The 16,468-nt window shown below is 42.4% G+C and overlaps 1 protein-coding gene across 1 annotated transcript in view; it reads left to right on the forward strand.

The window, feature by feature from the left end:
• The window catches only part of LOC109933504 (VPS10 domain-containing receptor SorCS1-like), a 998,692-nt gene extending 982,325 nt beyond the window's left edge, over nucleotides 1-16,367 (forward strand). Inside the window, exons 22-25 of the mRNA XM_048609233.1 lie at nucleotides 3,830-4,016; nucleotides 14,339-14,341; nucleotides 16,040-16,173; nucleotides 16,314-16,367. Of these exons, the coding sequence (XP_048465190.1) occupies nucleotides 3,830-4,016; nucleotides 14,339-14,341; nucleotides 16,040-16,173; nucleotides 16,314-16,367 (378 nt within the window). The remainder of the gene's footprint in view (nucleotides 1-3,829; nucleotides 4,017-14,338; nucleotides 14,342-16,039; nucleotides 16,174-16,313) is intronic.
• Nucleotides 16,368-16,468: the final 101 nt, after the last annotated feature.

A 16,468-nucleotide genomic window follows, 5' to 3' on the forward strand; every position in this document is an offset into this window, starting at 1 on the left:
CCTCATAAATACATCAAACCATTGCTTAGTTTTCCTGATTAGAACTTTATTCATGTGTTAGTTTTTCACTAGGGTGGAGACTGTGTCACGTTGAACTGGAATTTGTTGATATCACTCTTGATCCCACCAGAAGGAACTCCATGGAACAGAGGGTTCTTCCACTTCTCAACATTGGTTTGCTGCCCCTCGAATAGAAAATATTAAAATCATAAAGATAATTCTTTCAAGTACTCATAATATAATTGAAGCAAATTCAGGGTCATAGAAAATGCATATTCGAATAATTAAAATGTGATAATTTGTCACTGTAATTCCTAAACTTCAAATTGAAAATTTTAAAGTAAGTAGGCTGTAAATTGAAATTATATCTTAAAGGCCAGTTATTGCATTGAAAGCTGATTTCTGGAATCATGTTCTCATTCATACCAGTTGCATATTTGCACCATTCTAATGGCCAGTTACATTACATTATTTAATGACAAAAATGACAGTGCAATGACAAACAAAATAGCTATTGAAGCATGTCTGTAGATTGTGAATAAATGTTTGAGTTTCTGGATGATATTTGTGAGCAATATTGAGATCAGGGCAATATCTCATCAGTAGGCCTGGCTGTGCATGTTTCTCCTTATGTTTCCTATATTCTTATCTCCTCCTAATTTCCTTCTTCTACTCAATATCTACTTTTTCCTTGTCACCTCACCCTTTTTACCTCTTTGACCAGCAACTTAGCTAAAGGGGAGGTGATGGCCTTGTTGTATTATCACTGGGTTGTTAATCAAAGACCCAGCTAATGTTCTGGAGACCTGAGAGTGAATCCTGCCATGGCAGAGGACACAATTTGAATTCAATAAAGATCTGGAATTAAGAGTCTAATAATAATGACCATGAAACTGATGTCAGTTGTCAGGGAAAAAACCCATCTGGTTCTCTTGTGTCCTTTAGGGAAGGAAACTACCATCCTTACCTGGTCTGGCCTACATGTAACTCCAGACCCACAGCAATGTGGTTGACTCTTAACTGCCCTTTGGGCAATTAAGGATGGGCAATAAATGCTGCCTAGCCAGTGATGCCCTCATTCTGTGAATGAATTCTAAAAAAACTTTTTGTCCCACTTTCTTCTCAACCAATTCTTAGTTTCTCCAACCCCAATGTTTCTCAAACCTTTTTTCTACTCTTCCTCTTCATTCTCACTCCATTCCCTGCCATTCCTCTACCTTTCCCTTTCAGTTACTAAACCAAACAGTAATCCTTCAGCTAATATAAAACAAAGAACTGCAGATGTTGGAAGTCAGAAACAAAAACAGAAACAGCTGGAGAAACTCAACAGGTCAGCCAGCGTCTGTGGAGAGAAAGCAGAGTTAACATTTTTAATCCAGAGAGGATCTGAAGAAGGGTCACTGGACTCAAAATATTAACTCCACTTTCTATCCACAGATACTTCCAAACCTGTTGACTAATGCCTTAGCTATTGGTTGCTCCTTGGATTCAAGCCACTGGTGTAGCATAATAACTGCTCACCTGATTCATAATTCACAGTTTACAGTACATTATTTCTCTGCAACTGTCAACATTTTCTTAATGAATGAGATTTCAATCTATCCCATGTTCTGATGCTGAATTATCCAAGTGTCACTGTTGGAGATAACATGATAATTAGGTTGTGTTTGATGCGTGCATGGATGGCATAAAGACATTATTTATTGAATTAACATTCAAATATGGAAATGTTTGAGTGAAACGTGTGGAAAGAAAGTGTTCAGACTGTAACTTTTACATTGTTTGTCTTCTCTTTCCCCTCCTACTCTCATAAAATATGCTGAGGAAGATTCCAGATGTATCTCTGATACTTTCCTTAAGATGTTGCTCATCTTCATATTTAGGCTTTCACACAAGTTCCAGGGGTGGCTCAGTGGTTAGCACTGCTGCCTCACAGTGCCAGGGACTCCGGTTCGATTCCACCCTCGGGTGACTGTCTGTGTGGAGTTTGCGCATTCTCCCCGTGTCTGCTTGGGTTTCCTCCGGGTGCTCTGGTCTCCTCCCACAGTCCGAAGATTTGCAGGTTAGGGTGGATTGGCCATGCTAAATTGCCCATAGTGCTGAGGGATGTGTAGATTAGGTGGCTTATAGGGGGATGAGTCTGGGTGGGTCTGAGGGTTGGTGTGGACTTGTTGGGCCGAAGGGCCTGTTTCGACACTGGAGGGATTCTACGATTCTAATATATTCAGTCATGTGGGTGGTCTTTCTGACAGCCAAGTTCAAAATTCTCCAAACACAAGGGGAGTCAATGACCTAGTGGTATTATCACTGGACTGTTAATCCAGAGACCCAGATAATGTTCTGGAGACCTGGATTCGAATCTCACCATGACAGATAGTGGAATTTGAGTTCAATAAAAGAAATCTGGAATTAACAGTCTGATGATGATTGTCGGGGGAAAAATCCCTTCTGGTTCTCTAATGTCCCTTAGGGAAGGAAACTGCCACCATTACCTGGTCTGGCCTACATGTGACTCCAGACCCACAGCAATGTGGTTGACTCTGAACTGCTCTCTGGGCAATTAGGGATGGGCAAAGAATGCTGGCCTAGCCTGTGACATCCTCATCCTGTGAATGAATGAAACAAAATGCCCATACGCTATAACAATGGAATACAATTGCATGTGGAAATCTTTGCAAGCTTTCCCCTTCCTGTGCCTGGGATTCGAAGACTACATGTTATGTCTTTACTGATATTCACAACATCTCAGGATAGGGATCCAATCTTCATTTGTTGGAGCAGCAACAGACAGTAAATTCACCCAATAAACCTTTGATACACTTCCAGTCTAATTTCACTAATAAATTCAAAATATATTGTTGGATGAGAAGAGCTTTCTGAGGTGAAAGTATGTAAGTACTTTATTTATTTCCACCATTGCCTTCAAGTCCACCTTCAAAACCTACCTTAGGTTCTGAAGAAGATTCATATTGGACTTGAAACAGTAACTCTGTTTCTCTTTGCTACAGATCTGCTGAGTTTCTCCAGCAATTTCTGTTTTTGTTTCAACAATCCTCTCTGTCGACTTTGTCAATCCGTTTTAATAGTTTATATCCCTCAATTAGATCTCCTATCATTCTTCTAAACTCCAGAGAGTGCAGGCCTAAACTGCTCAATCTCTCTTCATAAGACCCACCCCTCATCTCTGAAATCAATCTAATGAACCCCCTCTGAACTGCCTGTAATGTAACAGCATACCTCCTCAAGGAGAGGAAAACTGTACACAATACTCCAGTTGTGGTCTCATTAATGCCTTGCACAACTGCAGCAACACTTCCCTCCACTTATACTCCAATCCTTTAGCAATTAATTCCACTTGCTGTACCTGCAGACTAGATTTCTGTGATTTCCTCAGAAACTTTAATAATACTTTTAACTTACATGAACCTAAAATGATTGGTCTATCATGAAAGCTGAGATATTCATTTCAGAATTTACGTTATATTGAGAAAAACAAGATTTTTACATTTGCAATCTTTCAAAATAGAACTGAAGGGATGCATTTGAGAGTGTGTGTTTGAGGTATAAAGGATGGGGTAATAATTTGAGATGATGTAAGATGGCAGAGATTCAGAAAGAGCTCATTGTCCTGTTGGGCAGAATGGCCTGCTTCTGTGTTGAAAATTCTTTGTAATTTTAGTTTATGATCTGGATACTGGAGATGGGATGTGCAATCTTGTAAATCTTAACCTAAAAATAAACAACTGCTATGAGAATACAATATTGGCTCTATCCACATATTTCAACTCCTGCTAACCAGCTTGTGGACTTACCTATTACATTTGCACAGGGAGATGTGCCAAGGACCAGTTTACAGATGGAATTTGGCGATGGGACCGCAGTGACCTACTCTAATCTCAGCTCAGCTGAAGCAGGAATCAAACACATCTACAAACACTGTGGAATCTTTCGTGTCATTGCTCAAGCATGGAACAGCCTAGGATCCACCCAAGCCCACCTCTTCCTACATGTAACTTGTAGGTTAATATTCTAAAGATCAAAATGTTCAACAGAAAATTAAAATGCTGTAAAAATGCAGTAAAGCCAACATATTGTACAGACTGGCATAGACTAATCATGGGACAAGTGGTCTATTTCTGAAGGTCGCATGCATGTAAAATAGCAGTCTTATTCTCATCTGTCTACTTTTCCTGCTGTTCTGGATTCCATTTGAGCTATCCCATTTTCCTTTTCCAATTATTTCTCAAATGGGTCACTAAGATAACCTCTGTGACATTATAGAGAAAAGATACTTTAATTTTTTCAGACTTATAATCTGCTCCTTTAACAAAGTAGCTCAAGATTCGTCTCTTGTTTGTTGACATCCTAATTTATGAAGCTGGCTTTTTGTCTCCTGAATGCAAACTTTTCTGTTTGTAATTGAGGTTATTCATAAAAGGTTTGTTTTGTGGAATTAGACTGCAGTGTCTGCAGCAAGAGGGGGTGAAGACATCTGGGCAGCAATTGTTGAACAACAATTCAAATACCAGAGGGAACAGCAAGTTCAGGTTGTTACTGGAGGTAATCTTTTCTGAGTACCTGGAGGTAGAGTATTTCCCAAAGTGGATCTGAGGACCCCAAGTGGTGAAATTGTGGGGTCCAAGGTCCAAGGCAACAACGACTGACCCTCCTCCTGCTGCTCTCAAACATTTAGCTTTCATTAATAGAGGGATTGAGTTTAAGAGCCATGAAGTTATGCTCCAGCTATACAAAACCCTGGTTCGGCCACATCTGGAGTATTGTGTCCAGTTCTGGTCACCTCATTACAGGAAAGATGTGGAAGCATTGGAAAAGGTGCAGAGGAGATTTACCAGATGTTGCCTGGAATGGAGGGAAGGTCTTACGAGGAAAGGTTGAGAGAGCTAGGGCTTTTCTCTTTAGAACGACGAAGGATAAGAGGTGACTTGATAGAAGTGTACAAAATGATCAGAAGTATAGATAGAGTGGACAGCCAGAGACTTTTTCCTGGATTGGAGGTAGCTATTATGAGGGGGCATAGTTTTAAAGTGAGTGGAGGTAGATAGGGGAGATGTCAGAGGTAGGTTCTTCACTCAGAGAGTGGTCGGGGCGTGGAATGCATTGCCGGAGAGGGTAGTGGAGTCGGCCTCATTAGGGGCATTTAAGCGGCTATTGGATAGGCATATAGATGATAGTATAAGGTAGGGGTGGAGGTTAGATAGACCTTAGGTTTAGGGTAAAAGTTCGGCACAACATTGTGGGCCGAAGGGCCTGTACTGTGCTGTACTGTTCTACATTCTATGTTCTATGTACTCCTCCCATATCCCGCATTGAGGACAGAGCAATTTCCCAGCTTTAATACTGAATTAAAGTGGGAAACAGTCTGGGAACACTGAGATAAAGGAACCAATCTGAATATTCACCACAGCTTCACCTGGGATAGCCTACATCTCCATGTGACAATGGATATATTATGCAGTATCGCAACAGTATCCCGACCAACAAGTTAAGGACCGGTCCCAGTTTGTAAAATTCTAGTGCTCGCTCTCTACCCTAAGTACCTGCTGTCTGGCCAGTTTCTGTCCTCCTGATTTTCATATTGACACAAATTTGAAAGTGTTCCTCTCTTTCCTGCGTGTTCTAAGTCAATTCATTGTGAGCGGCATAGACTCTCTCACAAACACAACACAGAGAAAGAAGGAGAAACTCAGCAGCCTCTGTGGAGAGAGAAACAGAGTGAACATCTGGAATCTGCTCTGACTCTTTTTCAGAACTGGTGGATATCGATGTGTATGTAGAATATATTCCATGATGCTAATTTGACTAATGAGAGATTATCGAGCAGAAAGTTGGCTTTTTGGGAAGTGGAACAGTGGGCTGGATTATACAGATGCCACAATCCCCCAACCACCTCGGTACATGTGTAGGTCATGGTGCATGAAACAAAGCACATGGCCTGCCCACTGCTTTCTATTCTGTTCAAACTTGACCCCATATTACAGACAGGCAGCAAGGCCTCAGGTAAACCGTCTACCTTAAAGTTATTGTGTCCCCACCTCCTACTCTTCACACACACTCTGGGAGCTGAGAGCCAGGCCCAATTCAGACCTATCTCTGCGTCTGGGCTCCATGTCTCCTCTTCCTCAAGGACGTGCTCAGACAGCCAGCAGTAGACTCCACTCGATTTTGCTATAAGTGGGAATACAGAGCTGGGGGTGGAAGTCCCATTCTGAATCAATGCAGTTTGCTCCAGCAGGATTATCCTTGTGGGGCATACAGTTTCAGGAGGGATACTGATCGGGAACCATTTGGACATTGGGTGGGAGACAGACAATTGTCACTTCTCCCTGACCCCACCACAACCCAAACAGGAAATCCAGCCCAGCCTTTCAGCTTTAAGGCATAGAAACATATATAGAAACAAAAATGCATGAATTGCTATCAATTCTCTTTTATTTAAAAAAAAGCCAATATTTTCTGCAAGTAACAAAAGGGGGAGATAGATAAAACAGTCATTCTGGTTATCTCCGCTGTATTATGTTTAACTTGATTGAAATTTTGAATTTATTTATCTTTTAAGATACAGAGACCAATTGGCTTGTTAAATTTCTCCATTTCCTCAGTTTATTTTCATAAGTGCAATATCTAAACTTCGTCCATTTTTATTTATTTGCTGAAGTGAGTGACATCACATTTCAAAGCTTTCTAAAGTTATGGTGAACAAACTAAGCTGGGCACGCTTTGTTACTTAATGTTTATAATTATCAAAGAAATGATCTTGTGCTTCATAACAGAAGAAATAGTTCTTCTGTTTTGATCTAGTTTACCATCTATTTAATTTACTTTCTATTTACTTTACCGTTTAATTTATTGAAGCCCTGTCTTTATAGCAGTTAGTGTTTGCTACCTGAAACACTCAAAGAGGAAAAACACGTTCATTTTTTTGTAATAATCAACAAATACGAATTTGAGCAGATTTCTCCCCTGCAAACTAGAAGAAATTCTGTGTTTCCTTTCAGTCTGATCTGATTCCTACAAAACCAGGCAGCTAACATACAAGGAACAAGAATAGGCCATTCAGCCCCTTGAACATATTCTGCCTTTCAACAAGATCATGGTTGATCTGATTTCAACCTCAGCTCAGTATTCCTGTATATTTGCTGGGAATCTTTCATCCCCATGGTAATCAAGAATCTATCTCCCTCTGCCTTCAGTACAAATAAAAATTCTGCGTCCACTGCCTTTTCAGGGAGGGAGTTCCAAAGACTCAACCATGGTTTGACTTTCCAAAGTGCAACACCTCACACGTATCTGTACTGAATTGCATTTGCCAATCCTTAGCCCACTTCCCCATCTGATCAAGATCACTTTGTAATTTTTGATAACTTTCCTCACTATCAATTATACCTCTAATTTTGTATCATCCGCAAACTTACTAATCATGCCTTGTACATTCGCATATAACAAAGGTCTCAGCACCAACCCTTGAGGCACACCACTAGTCACAAGCCTCCAGTCCAAGAGAGCACCTTCAACCAACACCCTGTGCTTCCTACCATCAAGCCAATTTTGAATCCAATTAGCTAGCTCTCCCTGGATTCCATGCAGCCTAACCTTCGTGACTAACCTGCCATGCAGGACCTTGTCAAAGGCCTTACTAAAGTCCATATAGACAACATCCACTGCCCGAGCCTCACCCATCCTCTTGGTTACCTCTTCGAAAAACTCGGAAAGATTTGTCAGACATGACTTCCCGCGCACAAATCCATGCTGACTATTCATAACCAGACCTTGACTATCCAAATATTGATTGATCCTGTCCCTCGGTACCTTCTCCAACGACTTGTTTACTATTAATGTAAGGCTCACTTGCCTGTATTTCCCTGCCTTGTCTTTGCTACCTTTCTTAAACAATGGAACAACATTAACCACACTCCAGTCTTCTGGAACCTCACCAGTGGCTAAAGGTGAAGTAAAAATCTCTGCAAGGGCCTCTGCAATTTCTTCCCTAGCCTCCCACAATGTCCGAGGATGGACTTGATCAGGCCCAGGGGGTTTATCCACCTTCATGCACTTTAAGGCTGCAAACACCTCCTCTCTGGTAATATGTATGCGGTCCAAAACATCCCCACTAGTTTCCCTTATTTCCTTAGCATCCATGATTCGCTCCTCGGTGTTTACTGAGGAGAAATATTCATTAAAAATCTTCCCCATCTCATGTGGCTCCATAAGTAGATGGCCATGCTGATCTTTAAGAGCATCTATTCTCTCTCTAGCCATCCTCTTACTCTTAATATAGCTACAGAAACACTGGGATTATCTTTAACCTTCTCTGCCAGATCTATCTCATATCCTCTTTTTGCTCTTCTCATTTCCCTCTTAAGCGTGCTCCTGCACTTTTTATAGTCATCTAGGAATTCACTTGAGACCGATAGCTTAAACCCAATGTGTGCCTTCTTCTTTTCCCTGACCAGAGCCTCAATATCCTTTGTCAGCCAGGGATCCCTACTCCAGCCAGCTTCTTCCTTCACCCTAACAGGGACATACTGCCCCTGGACTCTTGTTCTCACACTTTTAAAAGCCTCCCATTTGCCAGTCGTTCCTTTTCCTTCAAACAGACTCACCCAATCGACCTCTGCTAGATCCTGCCTAATGACCCCAAAATTGGCCCTGCTCCAGTTTAGCAGTTTAACCTGTGGGCCTGTCCTATCTTTTTCCATAACTATATTAAAACTAAGAGAGTTATGGTCACTGGACCCGAAGTGCTCTCCAACTGACACTTGCCTGACCTCATTTCCTAAGAGGAGGTCCAGCGTAACACCCTCCTGAGTAGGGCCCTCTACATATTGATTTAGGAAACCTCAACTGAAACTGAGCACTGTTGTTATGTCCTCCCTTATCACAAGGGCAACTCCCCCTCCTCATTTCCTTGTACTTCTGTCACGCCTGTAGCTTCTGTATCCAGGAACACTGAGCTGCCAGTCCTGCCCTTCTCTCAGACTGGTTTCTGTTATGGCTATAATAACCCAGTCCCCAGAGCCAGTCCATGCTCTGAACTCATCTGCCTCACCAGTCAGGCCTCGTGTATTGAAATAAATGCACTTTACACCAAGAGTCTTCTCCCTCCCTTTATTGTGCCCCGGCTACCCTGAATAGTAAACTTGCTCTCAATGGCTAATGTATTTTCCCCTGACTTCTCAATAGCCCCTCTCTTATTCAGAGTCCCATTCCCCTGCTAAACTAGTTTAAACCCTCCCGGGTACATAAGAACATAAGAACTAGGAGCAGGAGTAGGCCATCCGGCCCTTCGAGCCTGCTCCGCCATTCAATAAGAACATGGCTGATCTTTTCGTGGACTCAGATCCACTTACCCGCATTCTCACCGTATCCCTTAATTCCTTTATTGTTCAAAAAAAAATCTACCTTATCTTTAAAAACGTTTACTGAAGTAGTGTCAACTACTTCACCGGGCAAGGAATTCCATAGATTAACAACCCTCTGGGTGAAGAAGTTCCTTCTCAATTCAGTCCTAAATCTGCTCCCTCTAATCTTGAGGCTATGCCCTCTTGTCCCAGCTTCACCTGCCAGTGGAAACATCCTCTCTACTATCTTATCTATTCCCTTCATAATTTTATATGTTTCTATAAGATCCCCCCTCAATCTTCTGAATTCCAATGAATATAATCCCAATCTACTCAGTTTCTCCTCATAAGTCAACCCCTTCAACTCCGGAATCAACCTAGTGAATCTCCTTTGCACCCCCTCCGGTGCCAGTACATCCCTTCTCAAGTAAGGAGACCAAAACTGCACACAGTACTGTAGGTGTGGCCTCACCAGCACCTTGTACAGCTGCAACATAACCTCTCTGCTTTTAATCTCAATCCCTATAGCAATGAAGGACAAAATTCCATTTGCCTTCCTAATTACTTGTTGTACCTGCAGACCTACCTTCTGTGATTCATGCACAAGGACATCCAGGTCCCTCTGCATAGCAGCATGCTGCAACTTTTTACCATTCAAGTAATAATCCTTTTTACCATTACTCCTACCAAAATGTATGACTTCACATTTATTTACATTGTATTCCATCTGCCAGACCTTTGCCCACTCACTCAATGTATTTATGTTCCTCTGCAAAGTTTCACAGTTCTCTGCACACTTTGCTCTGCCACTCATCTTAGTGTCATCTGCAAACTTTGACACCCTACACGTGGTCCCCAACTCCAAATCATCTATATAAATTGTAAATAATTGAGGCCCCAACACCAATCCCGGAGGCACACCACTAGTCACTGACTGCCAGCTAGAATAGCACTCATTTATCCCCACTCTTTGCTTCCTGTTAGTCAACCAATCCTCTATCCATGCTAATACTTTACCCTTAATGCCATGCATCCTTATCTTATGCAGTAGCCTCCTGTGCGGCACCTTGTCAAAGGCCTTTTGGAAATCTAGGTACACCACATCCACTGGGTCCCCATTGTCCACCTCGCTCGTAATGTCTTCATAGAATTCCAAAAGATTTGTCAAGCATGACCTGCCCTTCATGAACCCATGCTGCATCTGCCCAACGGGACAATTTCTATCAAGATGCCTTGCTATTTCTTCCTTGATAATAGACTCAAGCATCTTCCCCACTACAGAGGTTAAGCTAACCGGTCTATAATTCCCCATCTTTTGTCTACTTCCCTTTTTAAACAGTGGCGTCACATTTGCTGTTTTTCAATCTGCTGGGACTGCCCCAGAGTCCAGCGAATTTTGGAAAATTACCGCCAGTGCACCTGCTATTTCTCCCGCCATCTCTTTTAGTACCCTGGGATGCATTCCACCAGGGCCAGGAGACTTATCAATCCTTATCTCCATTAGCTTGCCCAACACTACCTCTTCCGTAATAATGATTGTTTCCAGGTCCTCATCTACCTTTGTCTCTTTGTCTATTACTGGCATGTTATTCGTGTCCTCCACTGTGAAGACCGATACAAAATACCTGTTCAATGCCTCGGCCGTTTCATCATATCCCATAACTAAATTCCCCTTCTCATCCTCTAAAGGGCCAACGTTTACTTTAGCCACTCTTTTTCGTTTTATATATTTATAGAAGGGTAAATATGCTAGGGTAAGACTAGCAAATCTCCCCACGAGGATATTGGACGCCCCTCCAGTTCAAATGCAACCCGTCCCTCTTGTACAGGTCACCTCTACCCCAGGAGAGATCCTAATGATCCAAGAACTGAAAACTCTGCCCACTACACCAGCCCCTCAGCTGCGCATTCATCTGGTCTATCTTTCTATTTCTATCCTCACTGGCGTGTAATCTGGAGATCACTACCCTTGAGGTCCTGCTTTTTAACTTCTTACCTAACTCCTTACACTCGTTTCGCAGGACACCATCCCTTTGTCTCCCTCTGTCATTTGTACCGATGTGCACAATGAGCTCTGGCTGTTCACCCTCCCCCTTCAGAATTTCTGAAACTGCTCAGAGACATCCTTGATCCTGGCACCCGGGAGACAACACACCACCCTGCTGTCTCTTCAGCATCCACAGAATCTCCTGTCTGTCCCCCTCACAACTGAGCCTCCTATCAGTATCACTCTGTCTGACTACACCCTTTCCCTCTGAGCCTCAGAGCCAGTCACAGTGCCACTGATCTGACTGCTGCTGCTAGCCCCTGAAAGGTCGTTCCCCCCCAACAGTATCCCAAGTGGTATACCTGTTATTGAGGGGAATGGCCACAAGGGAACCCTGCACTATCTGCCTTCCCCGCCTTACCTCTTCTGGTGGTCACCCAGCTACCTGCAGCCTGCACCTTAGGAGTGACCACTTCAAAATAGCTCTTATCAATGATGTTCTCTGCATCCTGTATGATGCTGACTGCATCCAGCTCCAGCTCCCATTCCCTAACGCGGTCTGTCGGGAGATGCAGCCGGGTGCACTTCTCTCAGGTGTAGCCACCAGGGAAACTGGAAGTCCCCCTGATCTCCCACATCCTGCAAGAGGAGCATGACACATTCCTAGCTGCCATCCTTACTGCCTTCAGTCTAGACACTAGTAGAAGAAAGTAGAGTTAAAGAGCCCTTACCCGTACTCCTGCTCAGCCTCCTCACGCTGAAATCTCTCAAGTGAACTCCTCAGCACTTCCACGCTAACACTGGCCAACTCTCTTAATGGCTGCTCCCTTGTACACCTTAACCCTGCCAGTCATCCTCCTCACAAACTGTTTTCTTTTCGGTTCTCTCTGACCTGCTGTATAGTCGTGATAACTGTGGCGATGTCTCCAAGAATTCCACTGTGATGACTCTCAGCCACCTTCTGGTTTGCACCAACATGCACAATACTCCAGATGCAGCCTCACCACTGCCCTGTAAAACTGAAGCGTAAACTCCCTATTTTTGCATTCAATTCCCCACACAATAAAACATAACGTTTTATGAGCTTTCACGATTATGTGTGTACGTACAGACTAACCCTCTATGATTCATGCACCAGGACACCCAGATCCCTCTGTACCTCAGAGCTCTGAAACCTCACACCATTTAGCTAACAAGTTTCTTTGTTTTTACTCTTTCTGACAAAATGGACAATTTCCCACATTTGCCAGGTCTTTTCCCATTCGTTTAACTTATCTATATCTCTTTGGAAGCTCCTTTGTCCTCTTCACAACTCATTTTCCTACCTATCTTTGTGTCAGGTTCTGTTGAAAACAGTAGATTTGTGGATTTTCAGTTTAATGGAGTTTGATTTTAACCTTCTCCCCTCTCTCCACTTTTGTTCCCTCCTTTCACAAGAGCCCCCCTGACTCATACTGGGGACTTTTATATCACTGATATCAACTATTCTCAGCTGCCTCACATTTTCAGATTTCCTGCAAGTATTCATCCACTTGTCTTCTGAAATCAATGGTTCCACTATCATCATGGTTGCAAACCCCTGGTCATTACTGTTGTATTATATATTTAGTACCTGAAAGGGTTAACAGCCAACAAAAGGTATGATCCACCTATCAGGATATGAAAGGTTAATCTTGGGGAAGCTAACTGGATTTATCCTAGATGCGTCGTGTGAATAAAAATAGTTTAGTAATAGTGATGTGCACTGAGTCTTAAATTGAATCTGATATCTCACAGAAAACTATCATGTATTTCAGATCTAACATAAGTAGCTGTAAAGTAACCTTTACTAAACCTATTCTCTTTATTAAGAATAAGCCTAGCTTCTCCCGATGACTTTATGTGGCCATCCTTCCTCACACAGTATCAATAGCTGAGACCAATGCCAATAATAAGGATTGTTGGCTGTGGAAGCATTGCAGATGGTTCAAGTGGACATGACCACACCATTTTAAGAATTACAATTCGCTATGTAAATAGAATCTTCCTCACAGGACTCAACTTCCTGCATCTCAAAACCTTAAATCTGTGTCCCTTAGTTTCAGGTACCTGCTGCCAATGGGAAAAGCCTTTTCTTTGTCTAACTGGTCTGACCCTGTTACTATCTTGTGTAGCTCTGTATCATAGCATCATGATCAGAAATAGCATTAATACTCAGAGGGCTTCCTTTCCTAAAGCAGGGATGATGAAGGTGTCAGACTTTCCCAATCAGCTCAAAGCTAACCCTAGGATTAGTTTCTAGTTTCTATCTGTACGGTATAAGGCAGTGCCCCCAAAGCACCATGGGCAAGGTACCAGTTAGTTATAAGGGGTCTCATTACAGTAACAGATAATTACAGAGACTAGCAATTAATAAGATGTAGAAGAATAGATAATAGTTAGGGTCCTCTGCTGTGTCATCACAGTACTTACAGTTAAATGGAATTACTGGCCAACATTAATATTTAAATTGCATTTGACTGTGTGGAATTTGTCAGCCTGTGTTGTGCATTGTGAGCTAGACAGATCCCGTGAATCTGTGAATTTGATTAAATATTATTTGATTTTGCTCTGACCATCTCTTAACTTGAATCAGACTTTGGTAGCAGTTCTTTTTTGAAATGAAATTGTTTTTGTATTTGAATTCAGTGGAATAAATGACAATTTGCGTATGGTCTTAAACTTTCTGATATCTGGATTTGAATACACTCCAAATGAATAGAAATAAAAATCTCTTCTCTATAATAGAAGTAAACAGTTTGCACAAAGTGATTTGGGGCAGTTTTAGTCTGATGTGAGCCTGTGCCATTAAACCCCTCCCAATGATTTGGCCATGCTGAATAAAATGGTGGGAGTGATATTTCTCTGACATGAATGGGAATCCAATGGCCAGCAGTGAAAAGCTGGTGCAATCTCTTCTCTAGCACCAGCCTAAGCGTTGCCTGTCTATTATAAGACAAATGTAATTCAAAAGTGGGTAGAACCAGCTGCCAGAGCTCTCACGCCTATGGCTCAGTTAAGACTCTGTATATTTACAACTGGCAGTATGGCATTCGATGTGGCTATGCGACATTGGTAGCTATGCCTTTGACTGCCCAGGTCTGTAGCTCTAGAGTGTCCTCACTATAACTTCCTGGCTCTCTACCTCTCCTTTCCCCTTTAAGACACTCGTTAAAACCTGTTTCTTCTGATCTAATATCTCCCAATGAAGCTTGGAATCAAATTTTGTTTAATACCTCCATGAAGCAGCTTCAGGTGGGCTGTTTTATCAAAGAGACTATATAAATATGTCTTTGTTGTCATGAAGCTTCCAATAAGATGTAAAGGAGTCCCACTGTGGGCAATTGGGAAAATAGACAGAGCCAGGGAAGAAAGAATTCAATCTCTTAGCCCTCCCACCCACTCAATCCATAAGACAGTTGGATGGGAATGGGAATGGGAATGGGGCGGGGATAGGAGCTAGGAAGGTGCAGGTTGGCGCTGGAAAAGCATCAGTACTGGTATTTGTTCTAACCAGTCCCATGCTGACTAGTTTCTCTCTTGCTGAGAACTAATCAGAATTGCAGTTTCCAAACACATTCAATTTCCCAATCTCTCTCACATGAGAGTACAGGAATGGACAGCTTGGGGAATAAATCTGTCACACTGCTAAGCTTGAAGCTGCTTGTTCTGGAGGAGAGATGGGGGCTGAAGACTTGGAGAGAGGTGTTGCAGCATAGAGGGTGTTTAGTTTCCATCTAAACATTGCTGTGTTTGATACCAGCCCAAAACTGAAATGAAAGCTGAAAGCACATGATAGTATTGCCAAACTTGGTAAAGAGAACAAGTTTAAATTTTCAGGCAGTCCACTTTGATTACTTAGTGTCAGAGAGTCATACAACATGGAAACAGGCCCTTTGGTCCAACTCATCCATGCTAACCAAGATTCCCAAACTAAACTAATCCCATTTGCCTGCATTTGACCCATATCCCTCTAAACCTTTCCTGTTCTTGTACCTGTCCAAATGTCTTTTAAATGTTGTAACTCTACCTGCATCCATCGCTTCCTCTGGCAGTTCATTCCACACAGGAACCAACCACCCTCTGTGTGAAAAACTTGCCCCTCAGATCTCTTTTAAATCTTTCCCCTCTCACCTTAAAATTACGCCCTCTAGTTTTGAACTCCCTCATCCTGAGGAAAAGACCTTTGCTATTCACTTTATCTACTCACCTTGTGATTTAAAGCCCTTTATATGGTCACCCCTCAAACTCCTATACTCCAGTGAAAATATTCCCACCTTACCCAGCCTCTCCTTACAGCTCAAACCCTCCAGTCCTGGTAAGACCCTTGCAAATCTTTCCTCTTTCTTCTCCAATTTAATATCCTTCCTATACCAGGGCAACCAGAACTGTATGCAGTTCTCCAAAAGTGGTCTCACCAACGTCCTGTACAACCACAACATGAGTCCCATCACAGGGCTAGCTGACCTTCTGTGGATTCCTGGAATTTGCAATTGTTTTAAATTAACCTCTCTTGGTTCATTAGCACAAAATAAAACACACCAACAAAAAGGGAAGTACTCTGATATCTTTTGTTCTCTACATCACATTGACTTCTGATTGCTGTTGTAAAATTTGGTGGAAAATAAATGAGAGAATATTAAGATATTTTGTCTTCTTACCTACTATTCCCCAGGTCCTATTGAGCATGTGCACTTGACTTTACCTTATGTTGCAATCACCAACCAGCAAGTGAATCTGACAGCCGTGGTGTGGCCCAGTCCCACTGGCCCACTCACCTATTTCTGGTGGCTTGGAAACAAGACCGAGGTGAGTGAATGTTATTGTAAGCTTCAACACCAGCATATGGTTACCTGGTGATGAGAGAGCAATCAAAACTCACCACAATTGTCAGTTAGCTTAGGAACTCTTGATCCCATGAGTTCACTCTGTCATTCGGTGTGTTTAAGAATAATTTTGAACACCAAGGAACCGAGGAATATGCTAATTATAGACGAAAGTAGGGCTGAGATGGAAGATCAGCTTTGATGTTAATGAATGCTGATGTGGAGCTGAGGGGAACTCTGACTCAATGTGGTATGTATTTCCTGAACTCGTACCCCTG

The sequence above is a fragment of the Rhincodon typus genome, chromosome 20, assembly GCF_021869965.1.
Source record: "Rhincodon typus isolate 14 chromosome 20, sRhiTyp1.1, whole genome shotgun sequence".
Classification (NCBI taxonomy): domain Eukaryota; kingdom Metazoa; phylum Chordata; class Chondrichthyes; order Orectolobiformes; family Rhincodontidae; genus Rhincodon; species Rhincodon typus.